At 57.1% G+C, this 17,393-nt stretch overlaps 1 protein-coding gene across 2 annotated transcripts in view; it reads right to left on the bottom strand.

Moving 5' to 3' along the window:
- Window positions 1-785: 785 nt before the first annotated feature.
- Window positions 786-17,393, bottom strand: part of LOC133343652 (tyrosine-protein kinase CSK-like) — a 29,220-nt gene continuing 12,612 nt past the window's right edge. For both annotated transcript variants that reach the window (XM_061553364.1, XM_061553365.1), the window contains exons 2-13: window positions 16,239-16,292; window positions 15,924-16,034; window positions 15,165-15,277; window positions 14,171-14,390; window positions 9,548-9,641; window positions 8,600-8,665; window positions 7,909-8,008; window positions 7,221-7,305; window positions 6,266-6,339; window positions 3,620-3,818; window positions 2,922-3,008; window positions 786-2,404 (exon numbers count right to left, since the gene is read on the bottom strand). In XM_061553364.1, coding sequence (XP_061409348.1) covers window positions 2,222-2,404; window positions 2,922-3,008; window positions 3,620-3,818; window positions 6,266-6,339; window positions 7,221-7,305; window positions 7,909-8,008; window positions 8,600-8,665; window positions 9,548-9,641; window positions 14,171-14,390; window positions 15,165-15,277; window positions 15,924-16,034; window positions 16,239-16,253 — 1,347 coding nt within the window. In that variant the 5' untranslated portion in view covers window positions 16,254-16,292 and the 3' untranslated portion in view covers window positions 786-2,221. The remainder of the gene's footprint in view (window positions 2,405-2,921; window positions 3,009-3,619; window positions 3,819-6,265; window positions 6,340-7,220; window positions 7,306-7,908; window positions 8,009-8,599; window positions 8,666-9,547; window positions 9,642-14,170; window positions 14,391-15,164; window positions 15,278-15,923; window positions 16,035-16,238; window positions 16,293-17,393) is intronic.

Below are 17,393 nucleotides of genomic sequence, written 5' to 3'. Positions count from 1 at the left end.
CGAAACTACCGCAGCAGTCCAAGTGTGAAACTCAGCAGCGTCACGTCTTGATGACCACCTGGAGCCCCACGTAGATTTGATGGCGTGCTTGCCTGGGCTTGCCTGGGCTTGGAAATGGGGCCGGGGGGGGGGCAAGGGACGGCCCAGGACCCCAACCCTAAACCTGGCCGACCAGGCTGCTTGCCGTAAGGTGGTCACGGCGAATGTGCCGTGAAACGGAGGTCGCCGCATTTTTGTTCCCACTGCGGGGATCAAACAAAGGGGGGAGTGTTTCTCGGCACGAGGTCTGTTACCAGAACCGTGCCGCGGTTTACCGTGATAAGAGTTCAACACGGCAATACTGGAACCGGATCAAGGTGGATGATCAATTCCTGCCACCCGGACACAGGATTCAGGTCCGAGTGAAACACGGGGACAGGCGGCTACCTCAGCGTGGACCGATTCACATGACGAGGCGACACGAGGAACCGGGCACAGAGTGAGACGGACTCGGGAGGGTTACGCGAGTTAAGGAATTCAATTGCAAAAAAAACCCATAACGACGACGACGATGATCTCACACGCAGGACCGACCAGGACCGCTGGGGGGCAGGCGGGGTCAGTGTAAACGCATCAAGACGGGGAGGGGGGGAGGGAGGGCGGCCGGCGGCGGACCACAGCGCCCGCCGCTCGCACCGCGGGCCGGCCAAGGGGGAAGTGCGAGGCTCCAACGCGCACGCGGAGGCGACGGCGGGCGGGCGAATTCGTCGGGCGGAGAGCTGAAAAAAACTTACCGATGAGTGAAATAGAACCAAAATGAAAAGCGACTTTATTCAGACACGATTCACTTCGCCCACACACCGGAACGTAAGGTTCCCACGAGCGGAGCGCGGTGAGGCCGCCGCGTCCAAGGACACTGCGGCGGCCTCTCTCCGCATCCTGCCAGCGGGGACCTCGCGCCCTCCTCTCGTGTCTGGACGTCGCCTGTATAAATTAACCTGCCCGGGTTGAGAGAGAGGCGAACGCCGCGTGGGACCGTTGGTCGAATGCTGCTACGGCCGGGGACGCGCGTTAGAGGGGGGCCCACCCTGTCGGCCCGGGCCACCCGCCGCCCAACTCTGCGCGGCACCAAGAGGGGAATCGTGGGGCGATTCCCCACCCGTGGTCACCCCCCAGCCCCCGCAAGCGGGGGACTGTCACGGACGCAGTCGATTTATAAAAACGCTACCGGCGCACGGCGCTCCGAGGAAACGCGTCGAGGGTTGGCGGCGACCCGGTCACAGGCGGCGGGGGGCCCCGCAGGGTGGGGAAGCGCCGCACGGTGGCACCACGCGGTGCCCGCGTGAGGCCACAAGGCACCAGATGGCAGAGCATGGCACACCGGGCGGCACCGCGTGGCGCGCGCGTAAACCCGCGCCGCGGGCACGCCCGACTTGTGGGGGTCGCGCGGAGCCCTGGCCAGGAGGCCGAGCCCCCCCACCCCCCCGGCACCCACCACAGTCCACGTGGGGGGCGCGACCCTGAAATGTGCGACTCGAGGAAGCGAAGAGGGGCACCGTGGGGGCGGGGGGGGGGCACCCGAGGGGAGGAGGGGGGCGTGGGGGGCACAGGCGGCGGTGCCAGCCCAACTGCAAGGAAAGTGCCGGCCAACGCACCAGCGTCACGAACACAAACGTCGCGCACGCGCGAACACGATTAAAAAAGCTACCGTAGTAAGGGTTAGTAATAAGATTTAAAAATGATGACGACGATGTTATCGATGCGAGGCTCAACGAGGCGTGGACATGCAAGGGGAGCGGCGCTGCTGCTGCTGCTGCCGCCGCCCGGCGCCGTCGGCGTCCGGCTTCCCGAAGAGTGGAGCGCAACGAGCCCAGGCAACGGAAATGAGAGGAGTGCGGTGCTACAGTGTGTGTGTGCGCGCGTCTCTGTGCGTGCGTGTGCGTCTCTGCATAAGTGGCTATGTTTGGGTGTGTGTGTTAGATTGTCTGTCAATGTGTGTTTTGGTGTATTGGTGGTTATACGTGTGTAGGAGTGTGTGTTTGTAGGGGACTTTGCATGTTTATGTAGGTCGGTGTGCATTGGTGTGTGTGGGTGTGTGTGTAGGTGCGTGTTTGTGTAGGTGCGTGTTTGTGTCGGTCCATGTGTGTGTAGGTGTGTGTGTATAGGCACGTGTGTGTAGGTCCGTGTGTATGTAGGTTCGTGTGTGTGTACAGGCGTGTGTGTGTGTGTGTCGGTGCACGTGTCACTCGCTGGCGATGCGACCCTTCTCCGCCTCTATCCTCCGCCGCAGGTCCTGGAACTTGGGCCTCTTCTGTGGGTCCAGGCTCCAGCAGTCGCGCATCAGCTGATAGACGATGGACGGGCACTGCTCGGGGGCGTCCATCCGATAGCCCTTCTCCACGTGGGACACCACGTCCTTCAGGGGCTGCACCACCGCGACAACCACCACCACCATCGGTACCACCATCGCCATCGTTGGTGCCAACGGCGTGACCAATGCCATCGCTATGTGGCTGCTGCTTTCAATTTCCACTCGATGATGAGCGAACTTGTTGCGTTATCATTTGTGGCCAGGTCACTACTGAAAGAGTTTTTTATAGTTTACCGTAGTTTAGTTTACCAGCACCACAGTCAGCACTGATTCCAGTATTGCCTCTGGTCATTGGCCCCATCAGTTTAACCGTTGGGCACCTTCAGTTTCACCATTTGGCACCATCGGTTTGGCACCATTACCTGTTGGCACTACTAACACCATGACCACCGACACCAACACTACCGTCATCACGACAATTGGCACCACCACCATCAGCACCACAACCAACACCAACACCACCGTTTACCACAAGCGCAATCAAAACAACCACTTCCAATACCACAGTCACCACCAATGACAATCGCCACACACAGGTGGGTAGGTAGGGGTGGTGAGGTGGGGCACTCACCACACGGGGGTAGGGCACGCGTCCGAACGAGTAGACCTCCCACAGCAGGACGCCGTAGCTCCACACGTCCGACTGTGATGTGAAGGCCTGCGTGGCACACGCAGCGGCACAGAGACAAACACCCCCCGTGTAACTTTTAACAGGCTATTGGGGCAAGTGCTATTAGCGAACACCTATGAAGGCCAGTATGGCACACGAGGGCGTGGGTTGCCAGTACCACGCCCAGCCACCTTTGTCTCTCCGGTGCTGATATTTACACATCGTACCAGTTACTAATTTTTAGGGGAGACGCAGGACATCTTCTAATAATTGTCACTGGTGTTGGTCGTCAGCAGGAATCAAACTCGGCAGCATGCTAACCACTACACCACTGCTCACACACGGGTACACACTGGCACGCACACACATTGGTACACACAGCGGCACACACCGATCTACAAAGTGGTACACACACTGGTACACACCAACACACACACAATGAAACGGCCAATGGCACAAACACCGATGCGCACAATCGCACAATCATTTATACAAACAGGCACACGCACCTGTACGCACACCGGTACACACACCACCACATGCTCGTGTGCTTGCCTGTACGGCTGTACCACCAACACATGCGTGTGTGCAGCTGCCCGCGTGGCTGTGTCACGAGATGAGATTGCGTGGTTGTGCGGGGCGCGTGCGGCCACTCCTACGTTGTGCCGCAGCGCCTCCGGGGCGGTCCACTTGACGGGCAGCTTGCTGCTGTCGACGGTGGCGGTCGCCTGCTCCTTGGCCAGGCCGAAGTCGCTCACTTTGGCGATGCTGTCGTCCGACACGAGCACGTTCCGTGCCGCCAGGTCGCGGTGCACGAAGCGCCGCGACTCCAGGTACTCCATGCCCTCGCACACGTCGCTGGGACACGCCGATACGCGCGCACACACACAAAGATCCCTTGTGTAGCCTTAACAGACTTTTGGGGCAAGTGCCGTTCACAAGCAGCATTCATGAAGGCCGGCACGGGACACGAGGGGTGGGTGGCCAGCACCACACCCGGCCGCCTTTGTCTCCCTAGTTGCGATGTTTACACACCGCACCAGGAACTCATTTGAGGCCGAGTCGACCTAGGGGAGGCTCAGGAGTGGTTCAAATATTTGCCACTTATTCGTCGTGAGCAGGAAACGAACTCGGGTTGCTGGGTTTGTAGTGCAGCTCGCTAACCGCTGCACCACCGCCCCCACATGCGCACAGAGACACGCTCACACAACACATGGACATCATCATTCACACAAAGATCCCCCATGTAACCTACATGGGCCTTAGAGGCAGGAGCTATTAGCAAGCACCTATCAAGGTCAAAATGGCACAGAAGGGGGTGGGTGCCCAGCACCAGTGCTGATGGTTTACACACTACACCAGGTAATCATATGAGGCCTTGTCAACCTAGGTGAGGCCCGGGACCGGTTTAGATATTCGTCACAGATGTTGGCCGCGAGCGGGAATCGAACTCGGGTCGCCGGGTTCAGAGGGCAGTGTGCTAACCACTGCGCGGCAGCTTCCTCCGCGGGACACACCGAGTTGCCAACACAACAAGACGTGCACAGAGATGGCCGGCGTGGGGGTGGCCACCCACCCCCTTCAGAGGTGCTAATCACATACAGCACTTGCCCCAACACAGCCTGCTAAGGCTATACAGTGGATCTTTGTCTTTGTGTATGTGTGCATATGCACATGCATGTGTATGCATGTGTGTGCGTGTATGTGTGCGTGTGCATGCGTGTATGCATGTGCGCACATGTGTGCATGCATGTGCGCACATGCATGTGTGCGTGTGCGTGTGCTCCAAGTGATCAGTTTGGTCTCCATGTCGTGGCCCCTGGCGATGCCCGGCCCCACGCCCTCGTGTAACATGCCGACCTTCAGACGTGCTGAAGACGATGGCGATACACGTGCGAGTGTGTGAGTGGGAGTGTACGAGAGTGTGCGAGTGAGTGTGAGTGAGTGTGTGCGAGTCAGTGTGTGTGAGTAAGCGTGTGTGTGGGGAGCGGTGGTGTAGCGGTTAGCGTGCTGCGCTATGAACGTAGCGACCTGGGTTCGATTCCCGCTCACGGCCAACACCGGTGACGATTATCTGAACTGGTCCTGAGCCTCCCCTAGGTCGACTCAGCCTCAAATGAGTACCTGGTACCTGGTGTGGTGTGTAAACATCGCCAATGGGGAGACAAAGGCGGCCGGGTGTAGTGTTGGCCACCCACCCCTTGTGTGCCATGTCGGCCTTAATAGGTGTTCGCTAACAGCACTTGCCCCAACAGTCTGTTAAGGCTATACGGGGAATCTTTGTCTTTGGTGTTATGGTCGCTTGGCTGTTGTAGGTTTACTCGTTAATGCTCTGCTTGATGACCCCCACCCCCTCTCATTATGCCCCCCTGCCCAACTCCGAGTATGCGAGTGTGTGTGTGTGCGAGCGAGTGACAGTGTGTGAGTGAGAATGTGTGAGTGTGAGAGTGTGTGAGAGTGTTTGCGAGTGTGTGTGCGAGTGTGTGTGAGAGTGTGAGTGTGTGTGCGAGAGTGTGTGCGAGTGCGAGAGTGTGTGCGAGTGTGTACGAGTGTGTATGTGAGCGTGATAGTGTATGAGAGTGTGTGCGAGTGTGTGAGAGTGTGTGCGAGTGCGTGCGAGTGTGTGCGAGTGTGTGCGAGAGCGTGTGTGTGCGAGTGTGTGTGTGCGAGTGTGTGTGCGAGTGTGTGCGAGTGTGTGTACGAGTGTGTGTGCGAGTGTGTGTGCGAGCGTGTGAGTGTGAGAGTGTGTGTGCGAGTGTGTGTGCGAGTGTGTGTGCGAGTGTGTGTGCGAGTGTGTGTGCGAGTGTGTGTGAGAGTGTGTGAGAGTGTGTGCGAGTGTGTGTGTGAGTGTGAGCGAGTGTGTGTGAGTGTGAGAGTGTGGGTGTGTGTGAGAGTGTGTGCGAGTGTGAGAGAGTGTGTGAGTGTGTGTGCGAGTGTGTGTGCGAGTGTGTGTGAGAGTGTGAGAGTGTGTGCGAGTGTGTGAGTGTGTGCGAGTGTGTGCGAGTGTGTGTGAGAGTGTGAGAGTGTGTGTGAGAGTGTGTGTGCGAGTGTGTGCGAGTGTGTGTGAGAGTGTGAGAGTGTGTGCGAGTGTGTGAGTGTGTGCGAGTGTGTGTGAGAGTGTGAGAGTGTGTGTGAGTGTGTGTGTGAGTGTGTGTGTGAGTGTGTGTGTGAGTGTGTGTGCGAGTGTGTGTGAGAGTGTGTGAGTGTGTGTGTGAGTGTGTGTGTGAGTGTGTGTGCGAGTGTGTGTGCGAGTGTGTGTGCGAGTGTGTGTGAGAGTGTGTGAGTGTGCGAGTGGCAGCGCTCACAGGGAGAACTGGATGAGGTCTCTCTGCGTGATGACCGAGCGACCCCGCGATCTCAGGTAGTCCACGAGGCTGCCCTGCAACCACGACACCGGTCACCGACAACAACACGGTCCCCACTCTCTCCTTGAAACACAGCTGCTGAGCACAAGCCCAAAACATAAAACCGCCAGCAACAAACAGCTCCATCAAAGTTGCAAAAGATGAGAGATGATATTAATAATAAAGACGTGGCGCCGCACAGCGGTCGCTCACTCTCGTAGAGAGAGTGGACGACTCGGAGGCGCGAGGAGGAGCGGCAGGTCAGCGGGAAGGCAGCAGCAGCAGCAGCCGCCACTCGGTGCCCAAGCTCTGCGGCCCTCTATGTATCTGAAGGTGTCATCGGCCAATTAATGATGAGTGTGGGAGGAAATTGGAGCACTTGGAGAAAACCCACACGTTCGAAGAGGCAACGCTCTATTCCGCACAGAGGGGACAGGTTGAGCTAAGATTGTCTTGCACGGCCTTCTCCTGGCGAGTCGGGGTTCGGCTCCTCCTCTACGCTCGCGGGAAGGGAGTTTGCGCAGCATCTGTGCGTGATCCACCAACCCTCGCTGCTGCCTCCACATAGCACTGGATCACGGGCTGCCACGTGCAGCAGCGGAGCCTCCACCGCCTGGCTACCACGTCTCCTGAATTGAGGGAGGTTATCGCTGTGAGAGCGTGCGGGGGGGTCGGGGGTAAAAGAGGCGATGAGAGGGGGGGGGGGAAACTCTAGAAAGGGTTTTGTGAACCCGTCTGTGCGGGAAGGGTTTCCACCAGGCTCTCCTCCCGTACAAAGCCAAGCGCCCATTAAAGTTACTGGCCAAACATCCCAACGTAGGACCCCCTCGTGAGAACGAGTCTCGAGACTCCCTGAGGCCTTCCTGGGAGAATGAATGATGTTGTTTTTTGGTTGTTGTTGTTGTTGTTCACGGACCTTGCCCATGAACTCGGTGACGATGTAGAGGTAGTCACCCATCACCACGCCCAGCAGCTGCACCAGGTTCTTGTGCCGGATCTCACTGCAGGGGTGGGGGGCGGGGAGGCACCAAAGGCAGGGGCAAAGATGCTCCCGTGTAGGCTTTACAGACTGTTGGGGCAAGTGTGTAGCCTTTTCTGCGTTAGTAGTATCTGTAGCCCCGTCGTTGTTAGGATAGCGTCTCTCCCAATCGCCGAGGAGGAACCGCAGGCGAGCGGAAAGGCAGCAGCAGTAGCCACCCGGTGAGGAGTCGGCACCACCAACAATTAACTAAGCTCTGTGGTCCTCGAAACATTAAGATATTGTCAGCCAAATTAACGAGTGTTGAAACACGTGGGAGGAAACCAGAGAATCCGCCAACCCTGGCCTCCACAGCGCTGGACTTAAGGACACGTGTGCCATACCCTGCCCGGAAAGTCACCGGTGCGGTGCGTGTAGCCAAAATGAGCACTGGAGAGACAAAGGCGGCTGTGTGCGGCGCTGACCATAGCCACTCCCTCGAGCGCTGTGCCAGCCTTCACGGGTGCTCGCAAACAGCACTTGACCCCAGCAGCCTGTGTGGGCTACACGGGAGACCTTTGTGCGCGTGTGCGTGTGAGTGCGCGAGTGCGCGAGTGCGTGAGTGTACGTGCGTGAGTATGCGTACGTCATGACGGCTGCCTCTGCGAGGAATGCCTGCGCCGTGGCATCGCTCTTGATGATCTTGACGGCCACGCGGTTGCCACGGTAGCAGCCCTCGTGTACGTCTGTCTCACACACCCGCGCACACACAAGCACGCACACCTGTAGAGACGGAGACAAAGATCCCCCGTATAACCTACCCAGACTGTTGCAGTAAGTGCTGTTGACGAACACCTATGAAGGGCGGCACGGCACACGATGGGTTGGCATGACCAGCACCATGCCTGACCGCCATGGTCTCCGAGTCGACCTGGGGGGAGGCCCAGCAGCTATTCAGATACGAGCGGGAATCGAACTCGGGTCCACCGGGTACGGAGCGCTACATAACCGCTCCCCACTCTCTCATACACACAAAGACACACACAGGCATGCATACAGGCATGCTCACACGCAGGCACGCAAGCACTCGGGTGGAGCACACTGGAGAGACTGTGCTGCTGCCGAGGACCCCGCACCCCGAGCCGGGCGAGTCAAAGGTCACGCAGACCCACAATGGGCCCTGTCTGATGAATCAATCGCTCACTGATGAGCCAACGCTGGCGCTCGCGACCCGGAGGGCCCCTCCCACTCCTCCCCCTCATCCCCCAGAGCCAGGCGGAAATGGGGGGCAACTTCCCTGCCCCCCACCAAAACCCACGGGTGTGAGCGTGTGTTACCTCCAAACTCGCCCTTCCCCACGGAGTTGCCCAAGTTCAGCTCATGCACGTCAATCACCCAGCCGCCTGCGTGTGTGCGTGTTTATGCGTGTGTGTGTGCATGTGGGTGTGTGTGCATGTGTGTGTGTATTTATGCGTGTGTGTCAGTGTGCGAGTGGATTGTGTTCATGCATGTGTGATTACGTGCATGTGTATATGTGTGTGCGTGTGTAATTTTCAGTGTGCATGTGTGTGTATATGCATGAGAAAGACAAGCACACAAAATAAAGACGCATCAATAGTAAAAAAAAAATCAAGTTAAATTCACGTTAAGCAGGCACCATACCACAGCCCCTGGGAAACCACAACCCTACCTCCACACTCTCCTGCCTCTCTCATCTCACTTCCCTCCACACACTCTCCGCTCCAGCAACCAACGCTCTTCTCTTCAAGACCCCAGTGAACCTGGGCACAGTGGGAGGTCGCTCATTCTCCTCTGCTGTCCCCATGGAAGGGAGTCTGCAACTCCCTTCCATGCTGTCCACTACTTAGTCTCGCTTCCTCTTCCCCCTCTTTGACCGACTGCCTCCCTTTAGATCTTCAAAATACACAGAGACCAGTACTCTCACACAGAGACCTGCGCCCCTTTCTCTCCATGAAGTAAGCACCCCCACTGCGTCTGTGTGCAAACCGCCACCTAGCGCTGTACATTGGGACCTTCGGATAAAATGCTGCCCCGTACAAATGTATTTCTAAAATTATTATTATTAATCGCAACACGTCCAGCGGAACCGAGCGGGCTCGGTGATCGCAGCGAGCCAGGCGAGAGACGCCCGCCCGAACCCTGTCGAACGAGCTTGCCTGCCCAAGAGCCCGAGAGGAGGAGGCTCCTGGCGCCAAGGCAGATGGCGAGAGAGGTGCCCCTCCCCGCACCTCCACCCCGCCCGCCCCCTGCCATGCGTCACTCACCCTTGGAGAAAACCTCCTGAGCGGCGATGGCGCCCTCGATGGGCTTGGGCTTGATGAGCCGCGTACACAACCCGTCCTCCTCCTGCGTGTAATGCTGGGACACGCGCACAGTCACAGGCACAGTCACACGCACAGTCACACACGCAGTCGCACGCACAGCCACACCCACAGTCACACATAGTCACACGCACAGATCCCATGTGTAGCCGTAGAGACACCGGCAAACACACAGGCATGATCACACGAAGATAAAGATTTCCCATATAGCCTTCAACACACTGTAGGGACCAGTGCTGTTAGCAAGCACCTATGAAGTGGTTGGTGGCTAACACCACACCTGCCCACCTTTGTCTTTGAAGTGCTTAATGTGGTGTATGTTTATGCCAGGTACTCCGATTTAAAGCCAAGTCCACTTAATAGAAGCCCCGGAATGGTTCAGATTATCATGACTGTTATTGGTCATATTGCGGGAAATAAACTCGGATTCATAACACAGTGCGCTAACCACTGCGCCACCGCTCCCCACACACAATGACAGGGATCCCATGTGTATCCTTACAAACACCAGACGAAAATACCCCTTATAGCCTTTAAAAGACTTGCGGGGAAAAGGTGGACGTGCAAGTGGCGGTTACATCATAACAGTGAATGTGCCAGGCTAAGTGCACCTTGAGGCCATGTGAAGCGTGGAAGGCTCGTTGACAAACACAGCCACACACGCCAGGGTGCGCTCACGCACGCACAAGGACGCGCAGAGATGATCACGCAACCACGCCCAAGTGAAGCAGCCTCTCCAGACTCATATTTATTTCATATTTAACCCAAGCAATGAGGCTTATGAGACCAGAAATGGACATTGCGCAAAACATCTTCCGTTTAATACTTCTATATTATATTTATCTTTTAAGGCCAAGGTGACATTGACGAATGTGTCGATTTGACGAATGCGTGGCTTGTGCAAGCACAACTTATAAACGTACATTCCACGTTTTAGTTTTGGGCCAGACTGCTGGCGTAGATGTGAGAACCATGGGCCATGCGGTGGCTCGTGGGGACAGGGTGACCCCACGAAAGCTCAACTACAAACACACGAGTAGCACACACACCGCACACACACAGCAACGACAACCCCCATTCGCAACTAAGTGGTGGTGACGTCAGCACGACGCTTGTGCCAGGCTATGGGCACTTTAAGGCCACGTGAAGTGTCGAACGTCCGCTGGCAGGAGGTCACGGGACAGACCCATGTGCCATGGGTTGACTGACTGAGATGACTGGCAGATGCACCACCTGTGCCCCCTACTGTGCCAACTTGCTGTGCTTTAGCTGCCCGGCACTGTGCTCGTTGTTGTGAGCGTTGCTCCTCTGCCCTTCGTTGTTGCTGGAGAGCGACTGCCTCCAACTGCCCAGTAGCAGCGTCCTTCACGAACCTCTTTCACAGAGGCCGATCTTGACACCGCTGGTACCAGGCATTGACAAGTCCACTCAGCTATATATCCTCTGGTACCACCTTATTCAATCTCTTCTCTAGCCCGTGCTGTGCCTGTTTAGCCTCCTCTATCCGGCTGAACAAAAGTTGATTAGGTATGCGGTGGCTGGGCATGCGGGCTACATGACACAGCGAACGCTGCCTTGCCTGCCGGAAGAGATCACCTATGGGACTGTGTCCAGATCTGTCAAGGATTTGTAAACTCTTCACACAATCCAGCTTTGTTAAACCAAGGATGGATCATAGGCAGGCCAGCCTAAATGTGTCTAACCGACGAAGATTTTCCACGTTTTTCAAGCATAGAGAAGGAAGAGCACAACCGCCCGAGAAGACCCGAAACTTCGTGTGAAGCGACAGACCAGGTAGCTTCTACACACACAGCACACACACACAAGCAGCACACATACCGCATGCACATCACACCCACCACACAAAGATCCCCCCCGTGTAGCCTTAACAGACTGTAAGAGCAAGTTCTGTTAGCGAGCACCTATGAAGACTGGCACGGGACACAGCGTGGTCACCAACACGCCCTGCCATCTTTGTCTCCCTCGTGGCAATGTTTACAAAAACGGTTTTGGCTGTGAGCGGGAATTCAACTCGGGTCGCTGGGTTCATAGCGCAGCACGCTACACCACCGCTCTCCACCACTCGCACACCACACAGCACACACGGTCACCACGCGAAGTTCACAGCACACATGCCCAGCAAAGCACACACAGTCACTACGAGCAGCACTCAGCCAGCAACTGAATCCCTGCCACAGACTCTTCTCCCTTCCCAGCACCCACTGAGTCCGGCCACAGTGAACCACTGAGTGCTATAACCATGACAACGGTGAAAAGCCGCACTTATGAGTGACACAAATGGACACACACACATACACACGCGCACACCTTTGAAGACCAGCATGTCACACGAGAGTGTGGGTGGCCAACACCTTGCCCCGCCGCCTTGGTCTCCCTAGTGGCGATGTACTTGTTTGAAGCCGAGTTGGCTTGGGGCTGATCGTCAATGGTGTTGGCCTTGAGCGGGAATCGAACTCTGGTCACTGGATTCGTAGAGCAGTTTGCTAACCGCTACACTGAACCACTGAGTGTCATTACCATGACAATGGTGAAAATCCGCACTGTGTATAAGTGACACAAATGCACACACGCACACATACGCGCACACACACACGCGCACACACGGGGCTTTGTGCGAGCGTCTTTGCAAGGCTTAGATAGCCGTGAGGAGAAGATGCGGCGGTGGCGGTCTCTACCGTTTATCTAAAAACCTGAGCGCAGAAAACCCTCTCGTGGGGCGTGGGGCGCAATGCGTGGACGCCCCCCCCCTTCCGCCCCCAGAACCATTACGAGCCCGGCGAGCGATGAAGAATCGGCCGCCCAGGATCGTGGGGGCCCCTTTCCTCTCCCACAATGCATTGCCGACGTCACGGAAACTCGCGCCGTTCGTGTGGCCCGAGCCAAAGGACGTTCGCCAAACCACACACTCGCTTCGTCTGAGAAAGGCCCCGCTGATTGCGACAGCCGGTGCCATCGCGGGCCAAGCAAGGCCGCATGTGTTAGCACGCCGCAGTGACGGAGGAAGTTCGCGGTTTCTCTTCTACAATTTGTATTTCTGTTGCAAAAAACAGGAACTCGTCCGCATTTAGATCCCGAGTTACACCCACGCGCTCCGCTTTAAATGTGAACTGTACACCTGACCCGCACTGTACGTGAACTTCCATGAGAAAGCAACCTTTGACATTTCGGAGGCAACGACCAAAGGTCAGGGGGTGACTGACGAGGACGCCGTGTCCCTCCCGTCGTGTACGGTGGGCTCAGGGAGAAGCGGGTAGGCCAGTGATCACCATGGAGATAAAACACCGAGAGGGGGGGGGTAAGGTTTACCCGATCCACCGCCCCCACACCGCACCACCTCTGCTGATGCCCCCCACGGTCTGAAACACCCATCCCCCGGTAAGCCGTGCTGTCAGCTCCCTGTCCCTGTTTAAGACCAGACTCAACAGGTTCCTATTTTTTCTCTGCCTTTGAATGACTGTGGACCCATAGACCCAGAGACCCATAGACTCACAACGCAGATCGATAGACTTACGCATAACCCCAAAGACTTATACAGAGACCCATAGACTCGCACAGAGACGTAGACTCACAGAGGCCGATGACCGACCAACCCTCTCTATAAGGGCGGTGCAGCGTTGACACTCGCGTCACACAGCAACAAGTTCCTGGGTTCCATTCCTGACCCGGGCGCCCTGTTTTCCTCCGGGTTCTCTGGTTTCCTCATCTCATAGCTAAAGCAATGTTGCTGGTTCTGGCCAAAGCATCCCAATGCTTAGAAATCACCTGCACATGACTCAATCCGGGATCACACGCAGCAGCAACATTGCTCCCTAATGCCGTGAAAACTTGGCATGACTCTTCTACAGAAGAGTCTTGAGACTCAGTGAGGCTTCCCGGGTAAAAGCACAATAATAAAACAATAAAGAATGAAACAAATGTGCCCTCTGTTGTTGCGTAGCGCGCTGTGTTGTAATCGCGTTGGGACGCTGTATAAGTCCATGTCGCTGTTGTAAAGCAGACTGTTACAGCTCCAGCGATATACACACATGCGCACACACACACACATCCACACTCATGAACAAACACAAATACATACATCAATGCAGATTCCCAATGCGGACTCGTCCAGGTGCGCACACACACAAAGACAAAGATCCCCCGTATAGCCTTAAGAAGACTGTTGGGGCAAGCGCTGTTCCCGAGCACCTATGAAGGCCGGCACGGCTCACAAAGGCGTGGTGCGGCCATCACCACTGCTTGGTGTCTTTGCCGAATGCTGACTTCACGCACCACACCAGGTACCCATTTCGTCCCGAGTTGACCCAGGCGCGAGCTAGGACCGGTTTAGATATTCTGTCACTGACGTAGGCCAAGAGCTGGAATTGAATTCAGGTCGCCAGGCTCATAGCAAGAATGCGCTAACCACTACACTATCGCTTCCCATCTGTGTTTGCCACCAGCATCATCATCACCACCATCACCACCACCATCATTATCATAACCACTGCGCCACCGCTCCTCATCAAACACACGTACGTACGCACGTACGCGTGCTCGTGCGCTCACCTCGACGAGCTGGATAAGGTTGTCGAAGTAGCTCTCCTCGTCGATGGTGAGCCGGCTCTCGCGGTAGATGATGCGGTAGTGCTCCACCTTGCCGCCGGCGCACACGCACAGCGTGTAGTCGCCCGGGTAGTTGGTGCTCTCACGCACCAGGAACATCCCGTCCTCCGGAGGGCACAGCAGCCGTTCCGCCTGCTCCCTCGGGATCTTCCCGTGGAACCACCTGCGGTGCACGCGCCCGCCACGATCACGCATCAAGCGAGAGGACGACCTTTCAACCTGCATAGAATTCTGAACCTGGGACCAGAAGACTACGAATATCATACGATCCCTCCCCTCCCTGCTTCCCACGGTTCCCTGGTGGGCAGCGTGTTTACCGCCGCCGCTTGTTTGTTGAGGATCGCTGTTCGAATCCGGCTGGCTGCCCTGGTTAATACTGCGGTGCATATGTTAATCGCAACAGTGCCACATGCCGTTTGCTTCACTCACAGTGAACGTTGAAGATCGTTTGCATGAGTCGGCCATTGCGTGCCGGCGTCACGGTAACCAATTTCAAAATATGACACTGAAAATTACTCATCTGGGTTCTACCATCATGTGGAGAGAAGACTGGCAGAAATCTGAACTGTAAACAGCGTAAACATCTCAACACGTAGGTTATCGCAGGCAGTATTACGATTCAGTGTATCACGGGGCCTAAGCCGAATATCAATTAAGATCGGTATAATTAAACCATCGGCACGCCGTTTATAACTGGTAGGCCTCACGTGGCTGCGGGCCGCATCGAGCCTCCGTGGGCCCCGAGTTTCCCCACCACCCCCGACACCTCTATGAGATCAAACCACCGCGCCGGGCCCCAACCGGATCGGCCGAGACTCTGCCACCCGAACCAAAAACACCTGCTCAGTGACCAGCAACCGGGCTGACCTCCAGCCCCCTGCCCTGCCGCCCCCAGCTTCTCCAGATCGGATGGGACGGGCTCAATACGGGCACTCACGGCATCATGCTGAGCTTGCCGTCGGTCTTGACGGCCTCGCGTTTCTGCACGTAATTGGCAGGAATGAAGCCCTCGCGGCCATCTTTGTTGCGAGCCTGGTACCAGTTCCTGTCCTGTGCGTTCACATGCACACACACACGCACGCACGCACACACGCACACACGCACACACACGCACGCACACGTGCACGCACACACACACACACACACGCACACACGCACGCACACACGCACGCACACACGCACGCGCGCACACACGCACACACGGGGTCGGGGTCAGGGGGGGTTCACGTGTGCGTGAGCGTGCGCGTTCACACACTCGGAAAAACATCACGCACGCACACACGGGGTCGGGGGGTTCACGCGTGCGTGAGCGTGCGCATTCACACACTCGGAAACACATCACGCACGCGCGCGTTTCTCTGTGCGGTCACGCACAGCGCGTGCACACCGAGAGGTTCACTCGTGCGTGTGGGCGCGGAAGAGGAGCACGCACACAAAGATGGACGCAATCACGACGATTGATCGGGGAACCCTGGGCTACGCGAGGCACTCGGGTGAGGTGGCGGGGTGCGGGGGTGAGGTGGTGATGTTGCGAGTTGATGAGACTGTGGCATGGTGAGGTGGTGATGCTATGAGTTGGTGAGGCAGTGGAGTGGTGAAACTGTAATGCGGTGAGACTGTAAGGGTGTGAGGCAGTAGCGTGGTGAGGTGGTGAGGTGGTGAGGTGGTGAGGCGGTGAGGCGGTGAGCCCATATGCCTTGTTGTCGGAGACGATGGTGAGCACATCGCCCTTGTTGAAGGAGAGGTCGTCGTTAGCCGTGCCGTGGTAGTTGTAACGAGCCACACAGTGGGTCCCGGGGGCCCAGGTCTGGGGACACAGCAGATGTTGAGGGAGTGCTGGAGAACCACAAGGCACCGACGAGGGGCCTCGAGTGGTCTCGTGCCACCCCGTGAATGACCTTGTGCGTGTGACCTCATGTACACGTGACCACGTGTGTGCGTGTGACCCTGTGACCCCAAGCGTGGCCCCTCATGCGACCCCGTGCGTGGTGGCCTTGCATTGTGACATTACCTCGTGGTCCGTCATCACGACTCCCGGCTCAGGGGCTCTCCCCGATCATCCGATCTGCGGAGGGGAAGGCGGAAGGGGGGGGCAGCAGAAGGAAAACAGGGAACGCACGGGGAGAAGGAGCAGGATGCGGCGAAGATTTAGAAATCCGCGAAAGTTCATTACGCACGACCGCAAATACTGACAGGGATGCCGCTTCCTCGCCGACACACCGGCTGCTGGTTCTAGGAAAAACTGTGCCGGGGTAGCTCCTCTCAGCGACACCACAGCCACCCACTTGGTATGGAGGTAGGGGGCAGGAGTCCTGGATTCTTGGTAGGGGGCAGGGTGTTCTAGAAGAAGAGTCCCGGTAAGGATGACGAATCTTGTACGGGTGAGGAGCTTGGGTCAGGGGTGAGGAGCCCCGGTTAGGGGGTGAAATATGAGCGCACGGCAGAGGGAGATTGAGCAGCAGTTCCTGAGCGGCACCGCTGCTCGCGGGGAAAGCGTGGGACACGCTCGGGCAATCGTGACACGGCCAACAGGAAACACCCGACGTTGAAAAGGGAGCAGCAGATATTCATCTGTCGATCTGCGAGTGCCGTGCTCCCTGGCTGCCACGGAAACATGGGAACCAGCGATAGCAGGCGGGTAGGGCGAGCAGGGAGGGAGGGAACCGGGGAAGGAAATTGAGGCTCGGTCGTCAGAAACCCCCGAGAAGGGAACCCTAGTGTTTGTGGCCACAGGGGTGGCAAGTGGCGGCATCAGTTGGTAAAGGCCCTGCCACCCAAACCAAAACCTCAGCACCCACCCTGCTACCCTCTTGCTAGTTGGGGGGGGGGGGCAAGAAAGCAGGGCTCGACGTTATAATTCCAAGAGTAATGGCACGGCACCTAGAGATGGCAACGCTTGTGCATTGGCGGCGCGTGCCAAAGCAGCCGAGCCAATCGACACGCAGGAAACACCCCGCCGCGATTACCACCACCGCTGCAACAGCAGCAGCAGCGAGCACGACGGACGGGCAAGCGAGCACACGTTACTGAGAAGCGACCGTTTTAGCACAGAGACATCGTGCCCGCAGGTGTGCTGACAAATAAAACGGAACAAACGTTGGAGAGCGTGCAAAAGAAGCGTGGAGGGGTGCAATGATTTGAATTGCACCGCGAGGCAGAAAAGGAA

The sequence above is a fragment of the Lethenteron reissneri genome, chromosome 18 (assembly GCF_015708825.2).
Source record: "Lethenteron reissneri isolate LAM-NWPU_2019-01 chromosome 18, ASM1570882v1, whole genome shotgun sequence".
Classification (NCBI taxonomy): domain Eukaryota; kingdom Metazoa; phylum Chordata; class Hyperoartia; order Petromyzontiformes; family Petromyzontidae; genus Lethenteron; species Lethenteron reissneri.
The sequence above is the reverse complement of the archived record's forward strand: the minus strand, read 5'-3'. Positions and strand labels throughout refer to the sequence as shown.